We start from the raw sequence: 19586 nt of genomic DNA, 5'->3' as shown, positions 1-19586 counted from the left end.
CTGAGATTACGGGCCTGAGGCATCATTGTCATGTCTAGATGAAAAGAATTCTTAAAATTAAATAAAACTGGGCTGGTGAGATGGCTCAGCAGGTAAAGGCCATTGCCACCAAAGTAGGTGATCTGAGTCTGATCCCCAGAAAGCACATGGTAGGAAGAGGAAAAAATGCTTGCAAGTTGACCTCTGACCTCTACACATTCCCTGTGACTTGGTCTAGATAAGCTGGTCTAGAATACAAAACAGCTTGACTCATAAAAGAGGAAGCTCACACCTGTAATCTAGCATTTGGGAAGCTAAGGTAAAAGGCTTGCAGTGCGTCCCTGGTCATTCTGGACTAGGAAAGACTCAAACCTTCCTCTCCTGAGGGGAGGAGAGAGAGAGAGAGAGAGAGAGAGAGAGAGAGAGAGAGAGAGAGAGAGACAGAGACAGAGACAGAGACACAGAGACAGAGACAGAGAGAGAAGATGAGATTCCACTATTATTTTGAAAATGGGTCTGAGCTACTCTCTGGCCTCTCCAACCTGAAAAACAAACAAACAACAAGAACACAGCAGAAAAGCAAAGTGCTCACCCAGATAACCTCCTCTCTCATCTGAGGTCAGCGGTTCCTGCCCAACAAATGTGGCACCCTCCAGGTCTTCATGCAGGTCCAGAAAGCCCCCAGCCCAATCCTTAGCCCCAACGGCTCCAACAACCGCATGGCCCTGCTCAGGGAAGGAGAGGACCAGGGTGAGTGTCACCCTGAGTCAGGTAGATTCCCCAGCATCCCTCCCTCATCACCACACACCTTGCTGAGGTCTGCGCTGATCCCGCTGGAGGAGAGTTCCATATTAAAGGATGCCAGGTCCTGTTTGCTTGTGCCTGAGGGACAAGAGACACCCGAGGAACGATAAGAAAGAAGATATCTGTGTGAGCAGTGAGCAAGAGCACAACATTGACCTTCGGACAAGGTGAAAGCATGAAGCTGAGTGTCAGTCACTGTACATCATGCGTCGGACTCCAGTGGAAGGCCCCACACCTATGCAAATAGGGGAGGCAATAATTGGACTCAGACTATTCTTTTTTTTTTTTAATGGAGGCTAGACACTGGGAGGAGGCATGGAGACATTCTGGAAGGAGCTAGGGGGTGAGAGTGGGAAAATGGTTAAAATACACTGTATGCTGAGTCTGAAGTAGTGATACACACCTTCAATCCCACTACTTGGGAGGCAGAGTCAGGCAGATCTCTGTGAGTCTGAGGCCAGCCTGGTCTACAGAGTGAGTTCTAGGACAGCCAGGATTAAAATAAAATAGAATTTTATATATGTATGAAATCCTCAAAGATTAAATAAAATAGTCTGTAGTTTTCAAAAAGAGTTCTACAGTTGAGAGAAGTAGTAGACTCTATTCTCTGGAGCCAAAGACCAAATAAACTTTCAGTTTGTAAGCAGCCTTGGCCGTGGGGTTGTATCTCAGCAACAGAGAGCAACTAGGACAGGTTATTTTAGGACAACTGGCCTTCAGTACTTTGCTACAAAGGCCACAGAGACTAACACAGCAGCTAAGTCTTACATCCATGAATAGCTGGTATTGTCTTTTATCTTTTTGTAGGGGTGGTGGAGTCTCTCTATGTAGTCCTGTCTGTTCTGGAACTCACTCTGTAGATCAGGCTGATCTTGAACTTACAGAGATCCTACTGCCTCTGCCTCCTGAGATCTGGGACTAAAGACATGCACCACCGTGACCTGTCCTTATTCTCATTTAACAGAAAAGAGCAAAGTGAACAGAGAAGAAAGAGGTCTGTCTGAGGTCACACAGCAAGTGAGAGGCAGCAGGGACTTTGGCCAGGTCTACCTAGTGTATGTTCCACTGAGTTGGGCATCGAGGCTATGTCCCGGCTCAGGGGACATCCCTATGGATCTGACTCCTACGAACACACACTACAGGCTGCCTAGGGAAATGTCCCCCTTATCAGTCCTCTCTCTGCTGATTGGTCCAAAACCCCTTTGCATTCTAAGTCAGGAAAGAGTGCCTATGGGCACTCCTCACGCCTGGCTCCTGCCGTGTTGCCCATCTTCCGTAATGTGCCACCTACAGTCGGTGAAGGTGTGGTGAGCCTTCTATCAGTCCCTCCTCTCCACCTGCTGCCAGGGTCCGGGACTCACCCTCAATGGCATAAATCTTCCTCTGCAGATCAGTAAACAGATCCTTCAGCTTCTCAAATGTGTCCAGAATCTTGACAAATTCCTCTACAGGTTTTGAGGCAAATATGTGGAGTTTCTCCTGCTTTTGTGTGGTTGAAAAATGCTTGCCAATCTGTGAAGGGGGAGAGGGGAAAGCTGCAGCACCCCAAAATTTCTGACCAGTTTTCTACTAGTCAGAAGACCTCGGGGGAGCTTAGGCCTCAGAAGAAGGGTGAGATCACACAGACCCAGGAACCATACCCCGATGATATAGCGGGTTATGTCTTGGGCTGCATCGATGTTGCCATTGTCACTTGCTTCCCCGTCTGTAATGATGACAAGCACCTTGGTAGCATCTGGCCTGGCACCAGACTCTTCTTTGAACACGTGTGTCCTGTGTCCAAGGAAAGGGAACGTTAGAGTCCTCCCCCAGCAGAGCCCCACTGCTCACCGCATCATTCATTGCCCAGCCAATCACTCAAAAGCCTTTCTCCAATCTACCAGGCAGATGATCCAAGCCTTCTGGTCTTCTCCTAGTCCCCCACCTCACCCTTTGACCACCCCCTCCCTCTGGACTGGCAGCTTCACTCTCTTCTGGGTAGTCCAGAGGTGTGTTCCAGAACCCACTTGTAGCAATGGGGAAGTTTGAAGTGGGGGTGACTCTGGTTTTCACTTAACCTCCATTCTAATCACATGGCAACCACAAAGCTACATACAGGTGTTTGTCTAGATGAAATTCCAATGGGGAAAAAGACTCTGTGGCCATGGACATTTGGAGTCACTTTTCCCAAGCAAGCAACTTATCTGCTGCTTCTTCCTCCCCCACTATGTCTTCTGCTACAGCAGAAGACTCTTTTTCTTTCTTTCTTTTTTTTTTTTAAGATTTATTTATTTATATGTAAGTACACTCTCCCTGTCTTCAGACACACCAGAAGAGGGCATCAGATCTCATTACAGATGGCTGTGAGCCACCATGTGGTTGCTGGGATTTGAACTCATGACCTCTGAAGAGCAGTCAGTGCTCTTAACCGCTGAGCCATCTCTCCAGCCCTTTTTCTTTCTTTTTATTTGTCTGTTTTTGAGACCAGGTCTTACTATGGAGCCCCGGCTGGTCTAGAACTCACTATGTAAACTAGATTAGCCTTGAACTCCCAGAGATCCACCTGCTTCACCTCCAGAGCGCCAGTGTGTGCCACGATACCCAACCCAAGAATCTTCTTAAGAGCATGAGTCAGATTTGGGCGCAAAGGTATAAATGCCTTTGATCCCAGGACTTGGAAAGCTAAAGCAGGAGGATTGTGAGTTAGGGGCTAGCCTGAGCTAAAAGAATAAGACTATATCTAAAAAAAAAAAGGCAAAACACAAATAAGCATACATCAGACCATTGTTGCTCTGCTCAGAACTCCCTATGACTTATCCTGGGGAAGCCAAGACCTCAGTAAAGACTCTCAGTTCTCGCTTATCTGAACTCCTACACCATGCCTCTGACCACATCTTCTGCTGTGTCGCCTCTCCTTCAGTCTCCCCAGCCACAGAGTTGGCCTGGTTCCCTTTTCTTTCTTCAAGATTTTGGGTTTTTTTTTTTAAGTTTAACTCTGTGTATTCACATGGGTCTTTGGGAGAATGTGCACACAAGTACAGGTGCCTGCAGGGGCAGAAAGAAGGCGTAGATCCCCTGGAGTGGGAGTTATGGGATGCCCAGTATGGGTGATGGGATCAAAACTTCTGCCCTCTACAAAAGCAATACAGGGTTGCTCTATGGAGGTCTAGCTAACTGAACTCCCTGTGTACCTCGAGCTGAGCTAACTCCATATGTATTTCAAGCTGTCTGAAACTTGCAGCAATCTTCCTCTGCCTCTGCCCCTGCCCCTGCCCCTGCCCCTGCCCCTGCCCCTGCCCCTGCCCCTGCCCCTGCCCCTGCCCCTGCCCCTGCCCCTGCCCCTCTATCTCTCTATCTCTCTATCTCTCTATCTCTCTGACTCTCTGACTCTCTGCCTCTGCCTCTCTGCCTCTCTGCCTCTGCCTCTGCCTCTCTGACTCTGCCTCTGCCTCTGGCTCTGGCTCTCTGGCTCTGGCTCTGCCTCTGTCTCTGTCTCTCTGGCTCTCTGGCTCTCTGCCTCTCTGCCTCTCTGCCTCCAATCTGGCTCTCCTTGAACATTCCAAATCTACTAAAGTTGGCTCGTAATTGTCCCTCCAAGGCTTGATCTCCTAAGTGGTACTGTCAGCAGCTGGTGGGACTTTCAGGAACTGGAACTAAATGAAAGATCTTGAAGTCACTGACGGGGGATAGCAGGACCCTGCCTCCTTCCTCTTTCTTTCCTTGACTTCTGGGTCACCTCCGCCATACCCTCCTGCCATGATGGACCACAACAGTCTACAGCAGTAGAGCCTGGGAGATCGTGGACTGACATTTCCAAAACCGAGTCAAGGGTGGGAGCTCGGTGGGAGCGTGTTTGCCTAGCACCATGGGACCCCAGACTCTAATCTCACCAGCATACATATGCTGCCAAAACTATGTGCCCAAGCAACCTGTCTCTTTACAGGTTGATGGTCTAAGATGTTTGTGATGGAAAGCTTCCTCCCAGTCTGTGTGGCTCAGGTCCTCACACCTGAGAAGTCTTATCAGCAGAATCCCTCTCTAGCTGGGTATAGCGGTGCACGCCTGCAATCCCAGCACTTTGGAGACTGAGGCAGGAAGATGCGGAGGAAGCACCCTCATGCCTGGCTCAAGTTTGGGGAAATTTTCTAAAGATGTATGTGTGTGTGCATGTGTGTACACATGCCTGTGCCCTCCAGAGCAGGCCATAAGGAGACACAGAGTGTCTTCCACTGTTGCTCTCTGTGTATTTAACCGTGGGATCTCCTTGAACCCAGGGCTCATGTGTTCTTACCTAGACTGTAAACCAGCAAGCCCCGGGTGATCCTCCTGGTTCTATCTCTTTCAAAACTGGGGTTGCAAATGTGTCCTGGACACTCGGTTAGTTACATGAATATTGGGATCCGAACTCCGAGTCCTTTTAACTGCTAAGCCATCATTCCAACCCCCTAATTTTCGGGTGACAGGGTCTTACTATGTAGCCCAGGCTGGCCTCAACCTATAAAACTCAAAATCCTCCTTCAGAAGCCTCCCCAGGCTGCGATTAAGGCGTGGGCCCACCACAGGCTGCTCTCCACTTGACTTTGTACAATCAACTGCCACACTCTGCACCTGCCCACTGACTTCCTGTCTTCCACCGCTGGAAGAGCCAGCTCACATAGAACAAATGCCAAGACACTGGCATGTCTTTCCTCAAAGGGGGACTTACACCACGTAGTTGATGGCACGGAAGGTATTGGTCAGCAAGAACATGGGCGTCACGTTGCCTAGCAGAACATCAGGATTCTTGTTTAGCTTGATGTAGTCCAAGAAAGTAAATTCTGTTTTGCACTCTGTGGAAAACTGAACAGCAGCAAACTAGGAAAGACAGACAGACATGGTGCAGGGTTACAGGTTCCTTCTCATTGTCTGCTCCAGTCTCTGCTTCCCCACAGCTGTGGAAGTCAGGGCCTTGTGATTGTTGGGCAAGCACAGCCCATTCAGACAACTTCCCAATCCCAGTCTCTGCTTCTTCAGCAGACCCTAAGTAACCCAGCTTCACTTCCCTGCCTCAAGTCATTCTTCAGAAAAATTAAGATGAGTATAATCAGGTGTAGAAACAAGAGTAAAGAAACCTCTGCTTTCTTACCTCGAGATGTGTGCTGGGCTCTTGGTCTCTAGGCCCATTTAACTCCCCAGTAGGGATAGCTCCCAGTAACCATGTCTGTGAAGAAAACCCCCTACACTGGACAGCATTATCTCGACCCCACTGATGCTGGGCCAGCCAGAACCACTTTAGAACTGGGGCTCTGTAGAAGGAGACAGTTAAAGTGCCCTTTTGGAACTTTATCATTCAAATTTAGTTTTCTACCCAGGAAATCTAAAGAGGAGATGGAGCCCATCTACAAAGAGAGCAGAGATAGAAGGATGGAGACAGACATAGAAACAACTCCAGAGAACTGGGCCACTCTCAACTCCTAGCTCTTGATGCTGCCAGAGTTATGGGCGCAACCATGCCCACGCTTTCTGAAGACGCACCTCACAATACACCTAATGGCGCTAGTCAATTCAGCTGGGCATCTTGGGTCTGCAACTAGGGTCCTGGTATGCATGGTGTGGGTAAACATGGGTACCTGGTATGCATGGTGTGGGTAAACACGGGTCTTGGTATGCATGGTGTGGGTAAACACGGGTCCTGGGATGCATGGTGTGGATAAACATGGTACCTGGTAGGAAGTGTTGCTGAGTTTCCTCATCACATCCTTCATGAAGTCCACGATTTTTTCAAAGTCCTTTTTATCCAAGCTCTGTGAGCCATCGAACAGAAACACTAGGTCGACATTGCCCTTCATACATTCTGCAGAGACCACATGCAAACAGGGCTGACTGATAAAAGCTTAGCCTGCTGGGCTGGTTCCTGTGGAAGCCAGCTTCTCAAAGGTAATTTTACCACTGAGTCCCCAATTCCTTACCCTGATAAGCAGGACGATTTTGTAATATAGGTTTCCCCAGGCTCTGGGAAAATAAGTAGCACAGCCCACTGAGGTAGGGGTTCTGATCACAGGTCCGAGACAGTCCAGGATCACAGGCCTGAAGGCAGCAAGGAGGGAAAAGTGGGCTTCCTTGTGCTTTGTGCCTTCCATGCATTGTCAGCAGAGAACAGGAGCTTCCAGAGCCCTGTCCCCTCCCTCACTTCCAAAGGGTCTTCAAACCAAAGAGCATCTTTCCCCCGGCTCTAACGGTCTCCACATCTCTAGCCAACGTTCTGTAATAATGAACGCCTCACATCCACAGGACAGCATCTAACCTTCATAGTCCACCGTGTGTTCTGTATTCAGCAGGGCATCGACCCACATTTTTAGGACTTGCCCCTCCCAACCACACATCCTGCATTCACCAAACCAAACCTCACTTTTCCAGATTGGACAGCACCACTCTTTGCATTTATGACAACTCTGTTCTGCCAGACAGCAGCTTATAGACAGGGCTTTTGTCCTTTCTACATCTTTGTATCTTACAGCCTTACCCCCATGGAACCTAGCACAATGCCTGATCTGTAATAGTAGACAAGTAAACAAGTTACAATTAAACACTGCATCCCACGAGGCATAGAGACACATGCCTGTGACCCCAGCACTGGGGAGGCTGAAGCAAGAGAACAGCAAGTTCCAGGTCAGCCTGGACTATACAACAAGACCCTGTTTCAGTTAAAAACAAAAACAAACAAACAAAAAACCAACCAGCCAGGCAGTGGTAGCACATGCCTTCAATCCCAGCACTCGGGAGGCAGAGGGAGGTGGATCTCTGAGTTGGAGGCCAGCCTGGTCTATAGAGAGTGAGTTCCAAGACAGCCAGGGCTGCACAGAGAAACCTTGTCTCAGAAAAACAAAGGCAACTATTAGAAATTAAAAATAAACATAAGCAGCCTGTATACAGCTCGGTTAGAAGTGGAGACGTCGGGGTTGGGGATTTAGCTCAGTGGTAGAGCGCTTGCCTAGGAAGCGCAAGGCCCTGGGTTCGGTCCCCAGCTCCGAAAAAAAGAACCAAAAAAAAAAAAAAAAAAAAAAAAGTGGAGACGTCAGTAGTTCAAGGCCAACCTCCGCTGTGTATCAGTTATGTATGTCCAGACTACGTGAGAAAAGACTCTAGATCCTTGTCCGTTCTCAGTAAGCAGCAGTTCAGTCAACTCTCGGATGCTACCAACAGTGTGTCGGACTTTTCTTTCTTTTTCTTTCTGACACAGGGACTCATTATACAGCCCAGGCTGGTTTGTAACTCTGCAGCCCGGGCTGTCTCCGTTATCCCTGTGCTGGGATTGCAGGTCTACACCTCAGCGTCTGGCTCCTCCTCCCAGCCCCTTTAACAATCTCTTCTCTAGCATTCAGCTCCACAGACTCTGAGGCCATCATACAAAATTCTTACCAAAAGGCTTCCCTTGGCAGCATCTGTCACCATGGTCATTCCCAAGTATTTGGAGGTATGGTTAGAACCTGTAGGCATGGGAAAGGCAGTACGGGAGGACTCGGGTAGTGAGTGTGTTGGGGTCAGCCTCGGGTTTCCTAGGAGCCCACTTCCCCTCGCCTTCCCTCCTTACTCACCTAGGTGGACTGGCTGGCAGGAGCCGCTGCTTGGGTGACAGTGATAGAGGCTTCCTGTGCTGTTCCCCTCTCCTGGAGCTCCCACGACAACCCTGATGGGGAATCTCACGTGTGAAATGAAGTTGCCCAGGCCTTTGCCTACCCAGTCCCTCTTCTCCTATTCCCAATCCATTCCTTCTTCTTTTCTTTCTTTTTCCCCCTTTTTTGAGACAGGGTCTCACGATAAAGGTAGCCTTCGCTGTCCTAGAACTTGCTACGTAGACCAGACTGGCCTCCGACTCACAGACAAATCCTACTCTCTTCTCTTTTCCAAGTGCTGGGATTAAAATTGAGCACCACAATCCTTTTTCTTCTTCTTCTTCTTCTTCTTCTTGAGACTGGATTCTTCTGTGTAGCCCTAGCTGCTCTAGAACTCACTCTGTAGACCAGGCTGGCTTCAAACTCAGATATTTGCCTGCCTCTGCCTCCCGAGTGCTGGAACTAAAGGTGTGCACACCCTGCCTGGCTATATATCTTTTCTTTAAAATTCATTTTATATCCCTATGGTGCCCCCATCCCCATTCCTCTTCTCCTCCAAGTCTCATCCTTAAAATCCTTTCCCTCATTATCCCCTCCCTTTCACCTCAGAGAAGGGGAAGACCCCCTTGGGTACCACCCCACCCTGGAATATCCAGTCACTGTAGGCCTAAGTGCATCTTCTAGAACCCACTGAGGCCCAAAACCATACAGTGGAAAAAAGAAAGCATCTTCAACAAATGGTATCCGGTAGAATTGATGTCTGCTTGCAGAAGAATACAAATAGACCCACATCTATCACCCAGCCCTGTATCTTAACAGGCCCTTCACAGTGATGCAAGGCCTGTTGTAACAGCTTAGTGGGCAAAAGTGCTCACTTAACAAGCTTGAGAGCCTGAGTCTGATTTGCTCTCCTAAGCAGTAGGAGGAGAGAACAGACTCCAGAAGTTTGTCCTAACTTGCGTGTGTGCACAGTAGCACTCACGCACACACACGAAGCCCAACAACAATAACAACTGTGTGCTAGAAACTCACTGCCAAGGCAGGGCAGTTCTTACTCTTCAGGAGAGCTCCCCGGTACCCCTTCTTTCCTAGTAGCCAAATAGCATAATTCTAGAAGTTAAGGCTTCTTCTCATTTGTGCTCTAGAAAATTCAAGGCCCAAAGAGCGTCTGTCAGATGGGCACCTTAGAACTTCCTTCACTTAATCATCAATTCAAAAGCTGTTTGTGACTAGGTGTGGTGACATGGGCCTGTCACCTCTGCTACTCAGAGACAGACAGAAGCAGGAGGACAGTAGCCCCAAGCTAGCTGTGGGGATTTAATAAGACCCTCTCTCAAAATAAAATTAAAAGAGAAACCAGGTCTGGTGGCCTCTGCCTGAGGTCCCAGCACCCCCGAGGTAGAGGATCGGGGGTCAGAAGTTCAAGGCTGTGCTCAGCTACAGCAAACGTGGAGCAACCTGCTCTGCAGAGACCCTGTCTGGAAACAAAGACAGCGAACCTTGATGCAGCTCGATGGAGAACCTGCCTAACGGCACCACCAACAACAACGACAAAGCCATCGATGCCCAAGTCTGCCCCACTGTGTGCTTAGCTAGGCTATGAATTAGGATGCAGAAGGGAGATGGCCCTCAGATACTCCTGGGGCATATTACCCATCACCCTCGCTCTGTGGTACTAGAGAGCCTTGCTACTGTGTCAAAGATTCCACCTAGCAGGCACTCGCAGCAGAACGGAGGCCAACCCCTGACATGGGACAATCCCCACCCCAACTGAGCGGCCCTAGGCAGATGTGGGGCCCTGCGCACTCTGCTGCTGGAGGGTAGTTGAAGGAATAACATCTCACCCATCTCCAAACTGCAAGACCTGGTACCCAAAATGTCTTCCAGCTTGTGTCAAGAAGCTCTGCGCATGCCGCGTGTCCAGGTTGTAGCTCCAGGCATTCACTGTGGGAAGCAAACGCGATCAGCGGCTTCCTACCTGGAAGCCCACAGACCAGTGCTGCCCCCGAGGCCAGCTCCTTCAAACCCACTCAGGCTCTGAGCCCCAAGCAGAGATGGATGGCGCCAGGACTTTCTGGACTGGAGAACAGGATACCACACAGTCTGTCTCCCGGGGCAACTCCTCCCAGACCCTGAGTACTAAACTTCCCCATGGACCTATTGGGAAAGAAGGAAGGGTAAGAAGGTGGAGACCCATGAGAAAAAAGCCAGGGGAGGAGCCTCCAGGAAGAGAATGACCAAGTTCCCAAGCAGGGACCAAAAGAGTCTGCCCTGAGGCCCCATGGCTGCTCCACACAAGGAGTTTCTCTGGGGACCTTACCACCCAGCACCTGAGAAACCCAATGATCAGTCTCACGGAATCACCATACCTTGAACCCAGCAAGTGACTGATCTTAAGTTCCCCAACTCTACCCACCAAACACAGGTATCTCCTAAACTTTTAGAATCCAACACCCTCCCCCTTCCCCATCTCAGGCGGCTAGAGTGTCCTTTTCTGGCCCAACTTTCCTTACAGAAAGACTTAGTGCCTTGTGTCCTGGATGTCAGAGATGAGGATACCCTCTTCACCTTCCTTCAGGTAAAGGGAGGGCAGGTCTCCAAAGGGGAAAACCCTTGCCCAAAACTCCAAGGAGAGGAAATACAACAGAGGTGGAGTAGTAACCTGACCCAGCCTTCTCCTTCCATGCTGGGTCCCTCCAACCATCTATCTAAACCCTTGAAGGCCCACTCTGCCTCCCACCCACTCTTCCTTCCACGCTCTTCGATATCATGCTTCAAGTCTTCGTGAGTTCCCACCTCTCTCTCCGGGGATTCCTGGGTCCCACATCACCTACACCATCCGCCCCTTGGAGTAGCTCCTTGTCTTTTCAGCTCCACAGAGCCTTCTGGTTTCCCCTGTCACAGACAACATCCCTTTTCCCATCCCTCCCGGATTTCCTACCAAACAGCTGGAGCCCCAATAGCAGAAGTCTGGGGCCAGGGATCCGGAAACTCATCTGCGCCTAGGAGGGACCTATGGTCCAGACTGGATCTTAGAGAGCTCTTGAGATTTGCTGGCAACCTAGACCCGGAGGAAGAGGGAAATGGTGGTGCCTCTTGCATGGGGCCCCTTCCAGTAGAACTTTCTCAGGGCCGACAGGCTGATGACACTGGGTGGGGGTGGAGGGAGTGGTGTGCTCCTGTCCCGCTTGTGAAACCTCTCTGTTCAGAGAGGAAGTATAAGCAGGTTAGATACACTTCCTGTGCCTACTTGCATTTTCACATCATCCAAGAGCAGACAGCGAGGTGGCTAAATTACTGCCACTTCAGCTAGGCAACCTCCGCTCTCACACCAGGCCCCGGAAGACTCTTCAAAGCCTGATAAAAGAGGGGGGGCGAGGAAGGGAGGGAGAGCAGGGGTCTGGGGTGGGGGAGGGAGAGCAGGGGTCTGGGGGGGGGAGGGAGAGCAGGGGATCTGAGGGGGAGGGGAGGGAGAGCAGGGGGTCTGAGGGGGGAGAGGAGTAATGCTGTAATTATATTATAATCTAAAACAAAAGAGACAAACCAGATAGAGGGCTGCTCTGGAAACCTCCCTAAAGCATCACTGCTTGAACCACAGAGGAAGAACGTGGGTGACAAAGGATGCAGGAAAGATAGAGGCTGGAACAAGCTACAGAGGCTTCAGAGCTAATCTTGTTTCTTTTCTTTTTCCTTTTCTTCTCTTTCTTTCTTTCTTTCTCCTCCTCCTCCTTCTCCTCCTCCTTCTTTTTCTTCTTTTGCATTTTTTTTTTTGAGACAGGGTTTCCCTGTGTTGGGAACTCACTCTGTAGACCAGACTAGCCTGGAACTCAGAGATCTGAGATCTGCCTGCCTCTGGGATTACAGGTGTGCAAGCACCACCAACTTTTGACTAATTTTGTTTCTTAAAAACTGAAGTAAAATCCTTAGAATGGGAGAAATATTTGTAAATTGCATACACAATGATACAGATGCGCTCAAGAATATCTCTAAAGAACTCAGGACACAAAGACAACAATGACTCTAAAAAGACAACTTTGGGGCTGGAGGATGGCTCAGCGGTTAAGAGCACTGACTGCTCTTCCAGAGGTCCTGAGTTCAATTCCCAGCAACCACATGGTGGCTCACAACATCTGTAATGGGATCTGATGCCCTCTTCTGGTGTGTCTGAAGAGAATGACAGTGTATTCATATATAAAATAAATAAATCTTTTTAAAAAACCAACAACTTTGGGGCTTTTTTTTTTCTTATTTTCTTTATTTCTTTTCTTTAAAAAAATTACTGGGCCCATGAGATGGCTCAGTGGATAAAAAGATTTGAGGTGTTAGCCTGACAGTCCAAACTCCACTCACAGAACCCACATAAAGGTCAAAGGTCAAAGTTGTCTTCTGTCCTCCACATGTGCCCCACCCATCGTACACACAGTAATTTTTTTCCTTGAATATTCTTTTGATGAGTTAAATAACAAAACATGCACATCCAAAATATCGTAGTCATGTAAATTCATGTATGGATGAATGTTCCCTTCGCTTGGAAGAAAGCTTTCCTCCTCAAGAGTTTAGCCATGTGTTAAGCCAAAGCAATGGCTTGTAGATCTGTCTGAAGTGAATCCCGTCTTCAAGCCTCTTCTCTCCTCTTGCCCAAGACATCATCAACACTTTCTCTTCAACACTCTGCTCTCCACAGTTCTGAAACTCCACTTCTGTCTCAGCACAGGAGCTGGAGGGAGCTGGAGGGAGCATGGAGGGAGCATGGAGGGAGCATGGAGGGAGCTGGAGGGAGCTGGAGGGAGCATGGAGGGAGCATGGAGGGAGCATGGAGGGAGCATGGAGGGAGCTGGAGGGAGCTGGAGGGAGCATGGAGGTCACCCTCTGGTTGCTCACTTGATGATTTTGCTGTCTGCACACATTTGATCTTTGTTAGAAACCTGGCAAGCCACATGACCAAGCAAGATCTTCAGCCATTTGCCCATTCTTATTACATCCGTCAGTCTGGACCTCATTGGCCACCAGGAGGCTAAGGCATTCTAGGCTTCCGACTTTTGCTGCCTTGTGGAGTGGAGTTTGTCCCAACGCACCCAGTTGGTTGAGGTCAGAGCCTGTTTGCACTGCCAGAGAAGAAAGCACGCAAGCCTGCCACCTGCAGCTAGGTGAACAGGTGACTGCTCCTGGGATCCGGGGGTGGGGAGGTGGAGGGGGTGGGGTGTGCCCTGACTGATGCTCCTGTCTCCAGCAAATTCTCAAGGCCATCCTCCTCCAAGTTGCAACTAAGCAACAGCATCGCCCCCTTAAAGCAGATGGCAAGTGTCCCAGGGAGTTCAGAGAGACACTGTCGGGTAAAGAGTGCATGGGACTGCCCCAGTTCAGGAGAATTTCAATGAGACTTGTAGGGGGATGGCCCTTCCCAGCTACTCCGCAGCCTGGGAGCGTCCCCACCTCCCAGTTCTTTCTCAGCCCTGCAGTGGCCTCACCAGCTAACTTTTTTTTAAAAAATCAACGTTTTATAAATAATTTTTCAAAATTAAAAATAACAATATTTTCCCACAGTGCAGGCATCAAACTGATAAATTATTGCTCTGTTTCTGAGCTTCCCGCTCAGTTCATATTATTTATGGGGTTCTTTTGGCTTTGTTTTTGTTGGGGTCTTTTTGTTTTTCGTTTTGTTTTGAGACAAAGTTTCTCTCTGTGGCCCCGGCTGTCCTAGACTCACTCTGTAGACCAGGCTGGCCTCGAACTCATGGAGATCTGTCTGCCTCTGCCTCCAGAGTTCTGGGATTAAGGCCTGCGGCATCGTGCCGGCCATTTATGTATGTTTAGACAAGAGCTCTCCCACGGAGTACATCCCCACCACAGACAGACAGTTCTTTAACTCTGAAGTATAAATGGTTGACAAACACATGAAAGAATGCTCAGTAGAATTGGCTATGACAGGAAGAGCAGAGCAAGCCATGGCAGCCTGTGAGTCCTGCAACTGGGAGTGGAGAGTTGTGAGTGAGGTACGGCTAGGGCATGCTACTGCAGACAGACCCTGAAAACAGACTCAGGGAACACAGCCAAGTGCAAAGGTCACAAGGGGAACTTCATTTGAGTGATGTGTCCAGAATAAGTAAATGTTTTGTTTACGTGGTGTTGGAACTTGTATAGCGCCTCAGGCCTCTGTTTCAGCTGTCTATCATCGAGTCATCCCCAGCCCGCAGACTCGTAAGCCTAAGGAGACAGAGAGTGGATGAATGACTGTCAAGGAGCAGGAGGAGGAAGAAAAGTGGATGCTGCTGATGGAAGGGGTTAAGTTCTTTAGGTGATGCTTAAGAGTCTGGGTTGAGATGGTACAGATGAGTGTACAACTTCATGAGCATATGTGTGAGAAACATTTTCACATGAGTGTGTGTGCGAGCGTGTGTGTCTGTGTGTGTGTCTTGTATGTGTGTGTCTTGTATGTGTGTGTCTCTGTCTCTGTCTCTCTCTCTCTCTCTGTGCACATACACGCCCCGTGTTTGACTTTTGTTTAAGATAGGCTCTTGATTGGTCCAGGCTGGCCTTATACAGCAATCTTCTGTTTGGCCTTGCAGAAGCAACACACTAGGTTTGACTATATTAACAGTGGCTGAATTAGCCACTTACTTTTTGACATAAGTGTCAAAAGCGTGCAGTGGAAAGAACACTTAGTCAGCGCACTGTGCTCACGAGGTTGGGTGTCTAACTGCAGAAAGATAAAAATGAGAGATGTCTCTTACCGGGAAGAAAAATCAACTCAAAGTGGATCAAAGTCTTAAATACTGAAACTGTACAGGAAAACATGAGGGAAATACACGTCACGATAGAGTCTAGACCAGCTGTGGTGGCACATGCAGGCAGAGGGACCTCTGAATTTGAGGGTAGCCGGTCCACAGAGAAAATCCCAGACAAGACAGGGCTACATCCATCAGAAAGGGAAAGAGGAAATAGAACAAATGATCAATAAGTATTTTTTTTAAAGTGTTCAATATCCACAGTCAGAGAGATGTAAATTAAAACTTCTACATCCTGCCTCACCCTAGTCAAAATGGCTGATGTGATGAAATCCAACACCAAACACTGATGAGGATGTGAAGAAAGAGGATCCCTTATTTACTGCTGGTGGGCATGCCAACAAATACAGCATTACGGAAATCAATATGGAGATTTCTCAAAAAATTAAAACTATAACTACCACATGACCCAGCTCCACTACGTCTGGACATGTACCCATGATAAATGCCTCATCACAGAGCCACGTGTATCCTATACTCACAGTAGCAGGGAAACTGAGGCAGCTCAGATGTCCATCAAGTGATGACGGACAGACACATGTAGTATAGAACGTTCTGGAATGCTGTTCAAATGTGAAGAAAGTAAAGCTGTGAGATTTGTAGGAAAGTGAATGGATCTGGAAAGTATAATATTAAATGAAGTACCGAACTCAGAAAGACAAATACATAACGTTGCTTATCATTTGCGGGAATTAGTCTTTAAAGTACAAATGTATTTGTATGAGCAGGTGTAGGTATGAATAAAGCCTAAAGAACAAAGAAGGGAACTGGGCAGTGGCACGCATGCCTTTGATCCCAGCACTTGGGAGGCAGAGGCAGGCAGATCTCTGAGTTCAAGGCCAGCTTGGTCTACAGAGTGAGTTCCAGGACAACCAGGGCTACGCAGAGAAAACTCTGTCTGGACAAAAAATTTTGATGCAGTAAGAGCAGGTGGATCAAGAGTTCAAGATCATCCTCAGCTGCTTTGTGAATCCAAGGCCAACCTGGAGTATATGAGACTCCATCTCAGAGACAGAACAAAACGATATTTGCATGTGTATATTTCAAAAATCTTGAAGATGAAGCTGGTGAAATAAGTGAGTGTGTTAAGACACGAGCCTTATGTGTAATTTTACTATTTATAGAAGCATAAAAACAGGCCGAGGTGTCACCTAAACCTGTAATCCCAGCTAATTGAGAGGCCGAAGCAGGAGAATGGCAAGTTTGAACCTTGGTAACTGAGTTAGGAAGACTCTGTCTCAAAAGCAAGGGGAGGATGAAGCTGGGGCGGTAGGTCAAGGGCACGGCACTGGACATGTTGTCCTTGGCTCCAGGTTCTCTCCCATGCTGAGTAAGAGCGCAGAGGTGCTGCGTTACGGTTTAATTCTCTGTGCTGAGCAATCTTTTCAGCCTTCAAGGCTTTCCTCACTGGTGCCCCCTCCCATCTCTCTCGCTCTCGGCTCTCTCCAAGGTTTCTCGGTGTAGCCTTGGCTGGCCTGGTACTCAGAGGTCTGCCATTCCCTGCTTCCCAGACAATGGTTCAGCACTATGCCCATCTCCTAAACCGCCATCTAGCTGGATTCAGGAGGCTTGGATTGCTGTCTGTATGCAGGTGAGGGCAGCAAAAGATAAGGCTAGAGTCTGTGATTGGGCAGTGAAAAAGGAAGGCAGGTTGAGAGTTTTAGAGACAGGACAGAGAGGGAGAGAGAGAGACAGAGAAGAGAAAAGGACAGAGAAAGATGGAGGAAGAGTGTGAAACAGATCCACGCGGCTTGAAATAGCCACAGGTAGCTATGGGTATCATAGAAGAGCAATAGAATAATATAGGGCAATTTGTCCAGTCTAGGTGGGCAGCTTGCATCAGTGTTAATTGGCTCTGAGTTCATTGTGTGAGCGTTTTGTGATTGAGAACTTACTGTTATAAATCTGGCTGATAATTTAATTTACAAGTCTCTGGAGTTTTGAATTTAATGGGTTACAGAGATTTCTGACAGCTAGCCATAGGGGGTGAATGACTGGGAGTGTGAGCGGTTTGGAGGCAAGTGGGAATTCCGGCAGACCCCACATGGGGATAGCCATGGGGGCAGGGAGACTGCTGCGGCCGGAGAGTAGCTGGCAATAGCATGGATTGTGTTTTAATAATTACATGCAACAAGACGGAACTTAACATTTGGTTCATCCTGAGGCTGAAGGGAACCAGATCTTCCTCCAGTTTTGAATCTGTCACATTGAGCAAGTTATGAGCTTCCAAAATGCAGCAGAGGATCAAAAATAGAATGAGCATTCTCATCACAAAAAGAGAAACAGGGAAGTTGGAAGCCCAGTGTAAGGGGCAGGAAAGGAGGCCCTCACAGCTGGGTAATCCCAACTGAAGCAGGGGAATTTTGTGACATTCAAGGTCAACTTGAGCTACATAGTGCAATGGCTCAGGAGATAAAGGTGCCCAAGCTGGTGGCTCTCAAACTCCTACTACTCCAGCTCCAAGGATCTGATGTCTCCATCTGGCCGTCCTGGACTCCCCACACACATCAATTAAATAAAGCCTTTTTAAAAGGAGAAAGGGACAGACTATCCCTTGAGACTGTTTATGGGGTACCAACACTGTCTGTGAGGGCAGAGCCCTCGTAGCTGCCATGCTAAGAGGACGGGAAGGAAGGGGCAAGCATGACAGCTGGGCATAGTGACCAGCACCTTTTGTTCTGGGAATTGAGCCGAGGGCCTCAGCCTAAGTTCTACTGAAATACACCTCAGTCTGCTTCTCACTTTTTACTGCCACCTTGGAATCTGAGTTCCAGTTCCTGGAGAGATATGTGTGTTTGAACCACAGCAAATACTTTGTTTGTTTATTGTTTGTTTTTCCTTCTGTTTAAGAACTGTGGGGCTGGGGCTGGAGAGATGGCTCGGGAGTTATGAGCATTGGCTGCTCTTCCAGAGAACCAGGTTCAATCCCAGCAACCACAGCTCATAACTTTGTAGCTCCAATTCCAGGGGACCTGACACCTTCATAGAGATATAAGCAGGCCATGTATGGAAGGAAAGGAAAGACTAATGCATAAACTAATGATAAATCTTAAAAAACAAAACTACGAGGCTGAGGAAGCTGTGAGGCTCAAGAGTTACAGGAAGTCAGTGGTCAAGAGAGTGATTCCCCTGAGGAACTTGGCCACAAAGATATTAGACTGGGACCACATTGGGGAAGTCCTGAGGCAACACGTGTTTCTCTGTCTCTGTCTCTATCTCTGTCTCTGTGTCTCTCTCGTTCACACACACACACACACACACACACATAACTCACACACACGTATGCACACACATACTAACACATACACAGTCATACAGTCTCTTGTGCACACACACACACACTCTCACACACACACACACACACACGTATGCACACACATACTAACACATACACAGTCATACACAGTCTCTTGTGCACACACACACTCACACACTCTCACACACACACATACACACACACATATGCACACACATACTAACACATACACAGTCATACACAGTCTCTTGTGCACACACACACTCACACTCTCTCGCTCTCACACACACACACACAGTCATACAGTCTCTTGTGCACACACACACTCACACTCTCACACACACACACACGTATGCACACACATACTAACACATACACAGTCATACACAGTCTCTTGTGCACACACACACACACTCACACACACATACACACACACACACACACACACACACACACATCTTCCTGGTCAGTTATCAAGTCCTTTGAACTATCTCTCATCCTCATTCCTTCTCCTCAGACTTTTCTTTGATCCTCCCTGGAACTAGTGGTCATAACAAAGCTCTTCTCCCCCAGTCTTCTCCCTCAAAGGGACTGCCATATTAACTTCAGAAACATGAGTGTGGCCCTCGTCAGCTCTGTAAACTTCTGACAGCTGGGCATGATGGCACACGACCGTAATCCTGACATTTGAGTGTTTGAGTCAGGAAGATTACAAGGTCCAGGCTCAAAGCTAAGGCCAAACTGGGCTACATAGCAAGACCCTCTCTTTCTCAGAGATGGAGGCGAGGGGAGGGGAGAATGTAGAATAGTGACAAACACCTCTAATCTTAGCATTTGGGAAGAGGCAGAGACAGGAAGACTGCTATTTAAGCTAAAAGAGACTCTGTCTCAGAAAACCAAAACCAAAACCAAAACCAAAGGGGGAAAACAATGGACCAAATTGCCAGGCATGGTGTAGCACGCCTTTAATTCCCATACTCAGGAGGTGGAAGAAGGTGGGATCTCTGTGTTCAAGACCAGCCTGATTTACAGAGCAAGTTCCAGGACAGCCAGAGATACACAGAGAAACCCTGTCTCAAAAAACAAACAAACAAAAAGAAGTAGATGCAAACTTTTTTTTTTCTCTAAAAGCACAGTTAACGGGGCTGGGGGTTTAGCTCAGTGGTAGAGCGCTTACCTAGGAAGCGCAAG

General features: G+C 48.3%; 1 protein-coding gene and 1 pseudogene across 3 annotated transcripts in view; both read right to left on the bottom strand.

Moving 5' to 3' along the window:
* The window catches only part of Itgal (integrin subunit alpha L), a 37805-nt gene extending 26127 nt beyond the window's left edge, over nt 1–11678 (bottom strand). The window contains exons 1-11 of one of the 3 annotated variants that reach the window (XM_006230269.5): nt 11296–11678; nt 10199–10298; nt 8337–8428; nt 8161–8228; nt 6711–6828; nt 6465–6595; nt 5468–5616; nt 2424–2556; nt 2145–2295; nt 788–861; nt 572–704 (exon numbers count right to left, since the gene is read on the bottom strand). In XM_006230269.5, coding sequence (XP_006230331.1) covers nt 572–704; nt 788–861; nt 2145–2295; nt 2424–2556; nt 5468–5616; nt 6465–6595; nt 6711–6828; nt 8161–8228; nt 8337–8428; nt 10199–10298; nt 11296–11350 — 1204 coding nt within the window. In that variant the 5' untranslated portion in view covers nt 11351–11678. 3 annotated transcript variants of the gene reach the window in all.
* Nucleotides 11679–13003: 1325 nt separating this feature from the next.
* Ankrd37-ps1 (ankyrin repeat domain 37, pseudogene 1) lies at nt 13004–13932 on the bottom strand (annotated as a pseudogene).
* Between the last annotated feature and the right edge of the window lie 5654 nt (nt 13933–19586).

The sequence above is a fragment of the Rattus norvegicus genome, chromosome 1 (assembly GCF_036323735.1).
Source record: "Rattus norvegicus strain BN/NHsdMcwi chromosome 1, GRCr8, whole genome shotgun sequence".
Classification (NCBI taxonomy): Eukaryota; Metazoa; Chordata; class Mammalia; order Rodentia; family Muridae; genus Rattus; species Rattus norvegicus.
The sequence above is the reverse complement of the archived record's forward strand: the minus strand, read 5'-3'. Positions and strand labels throughout refer to the sequence as shown.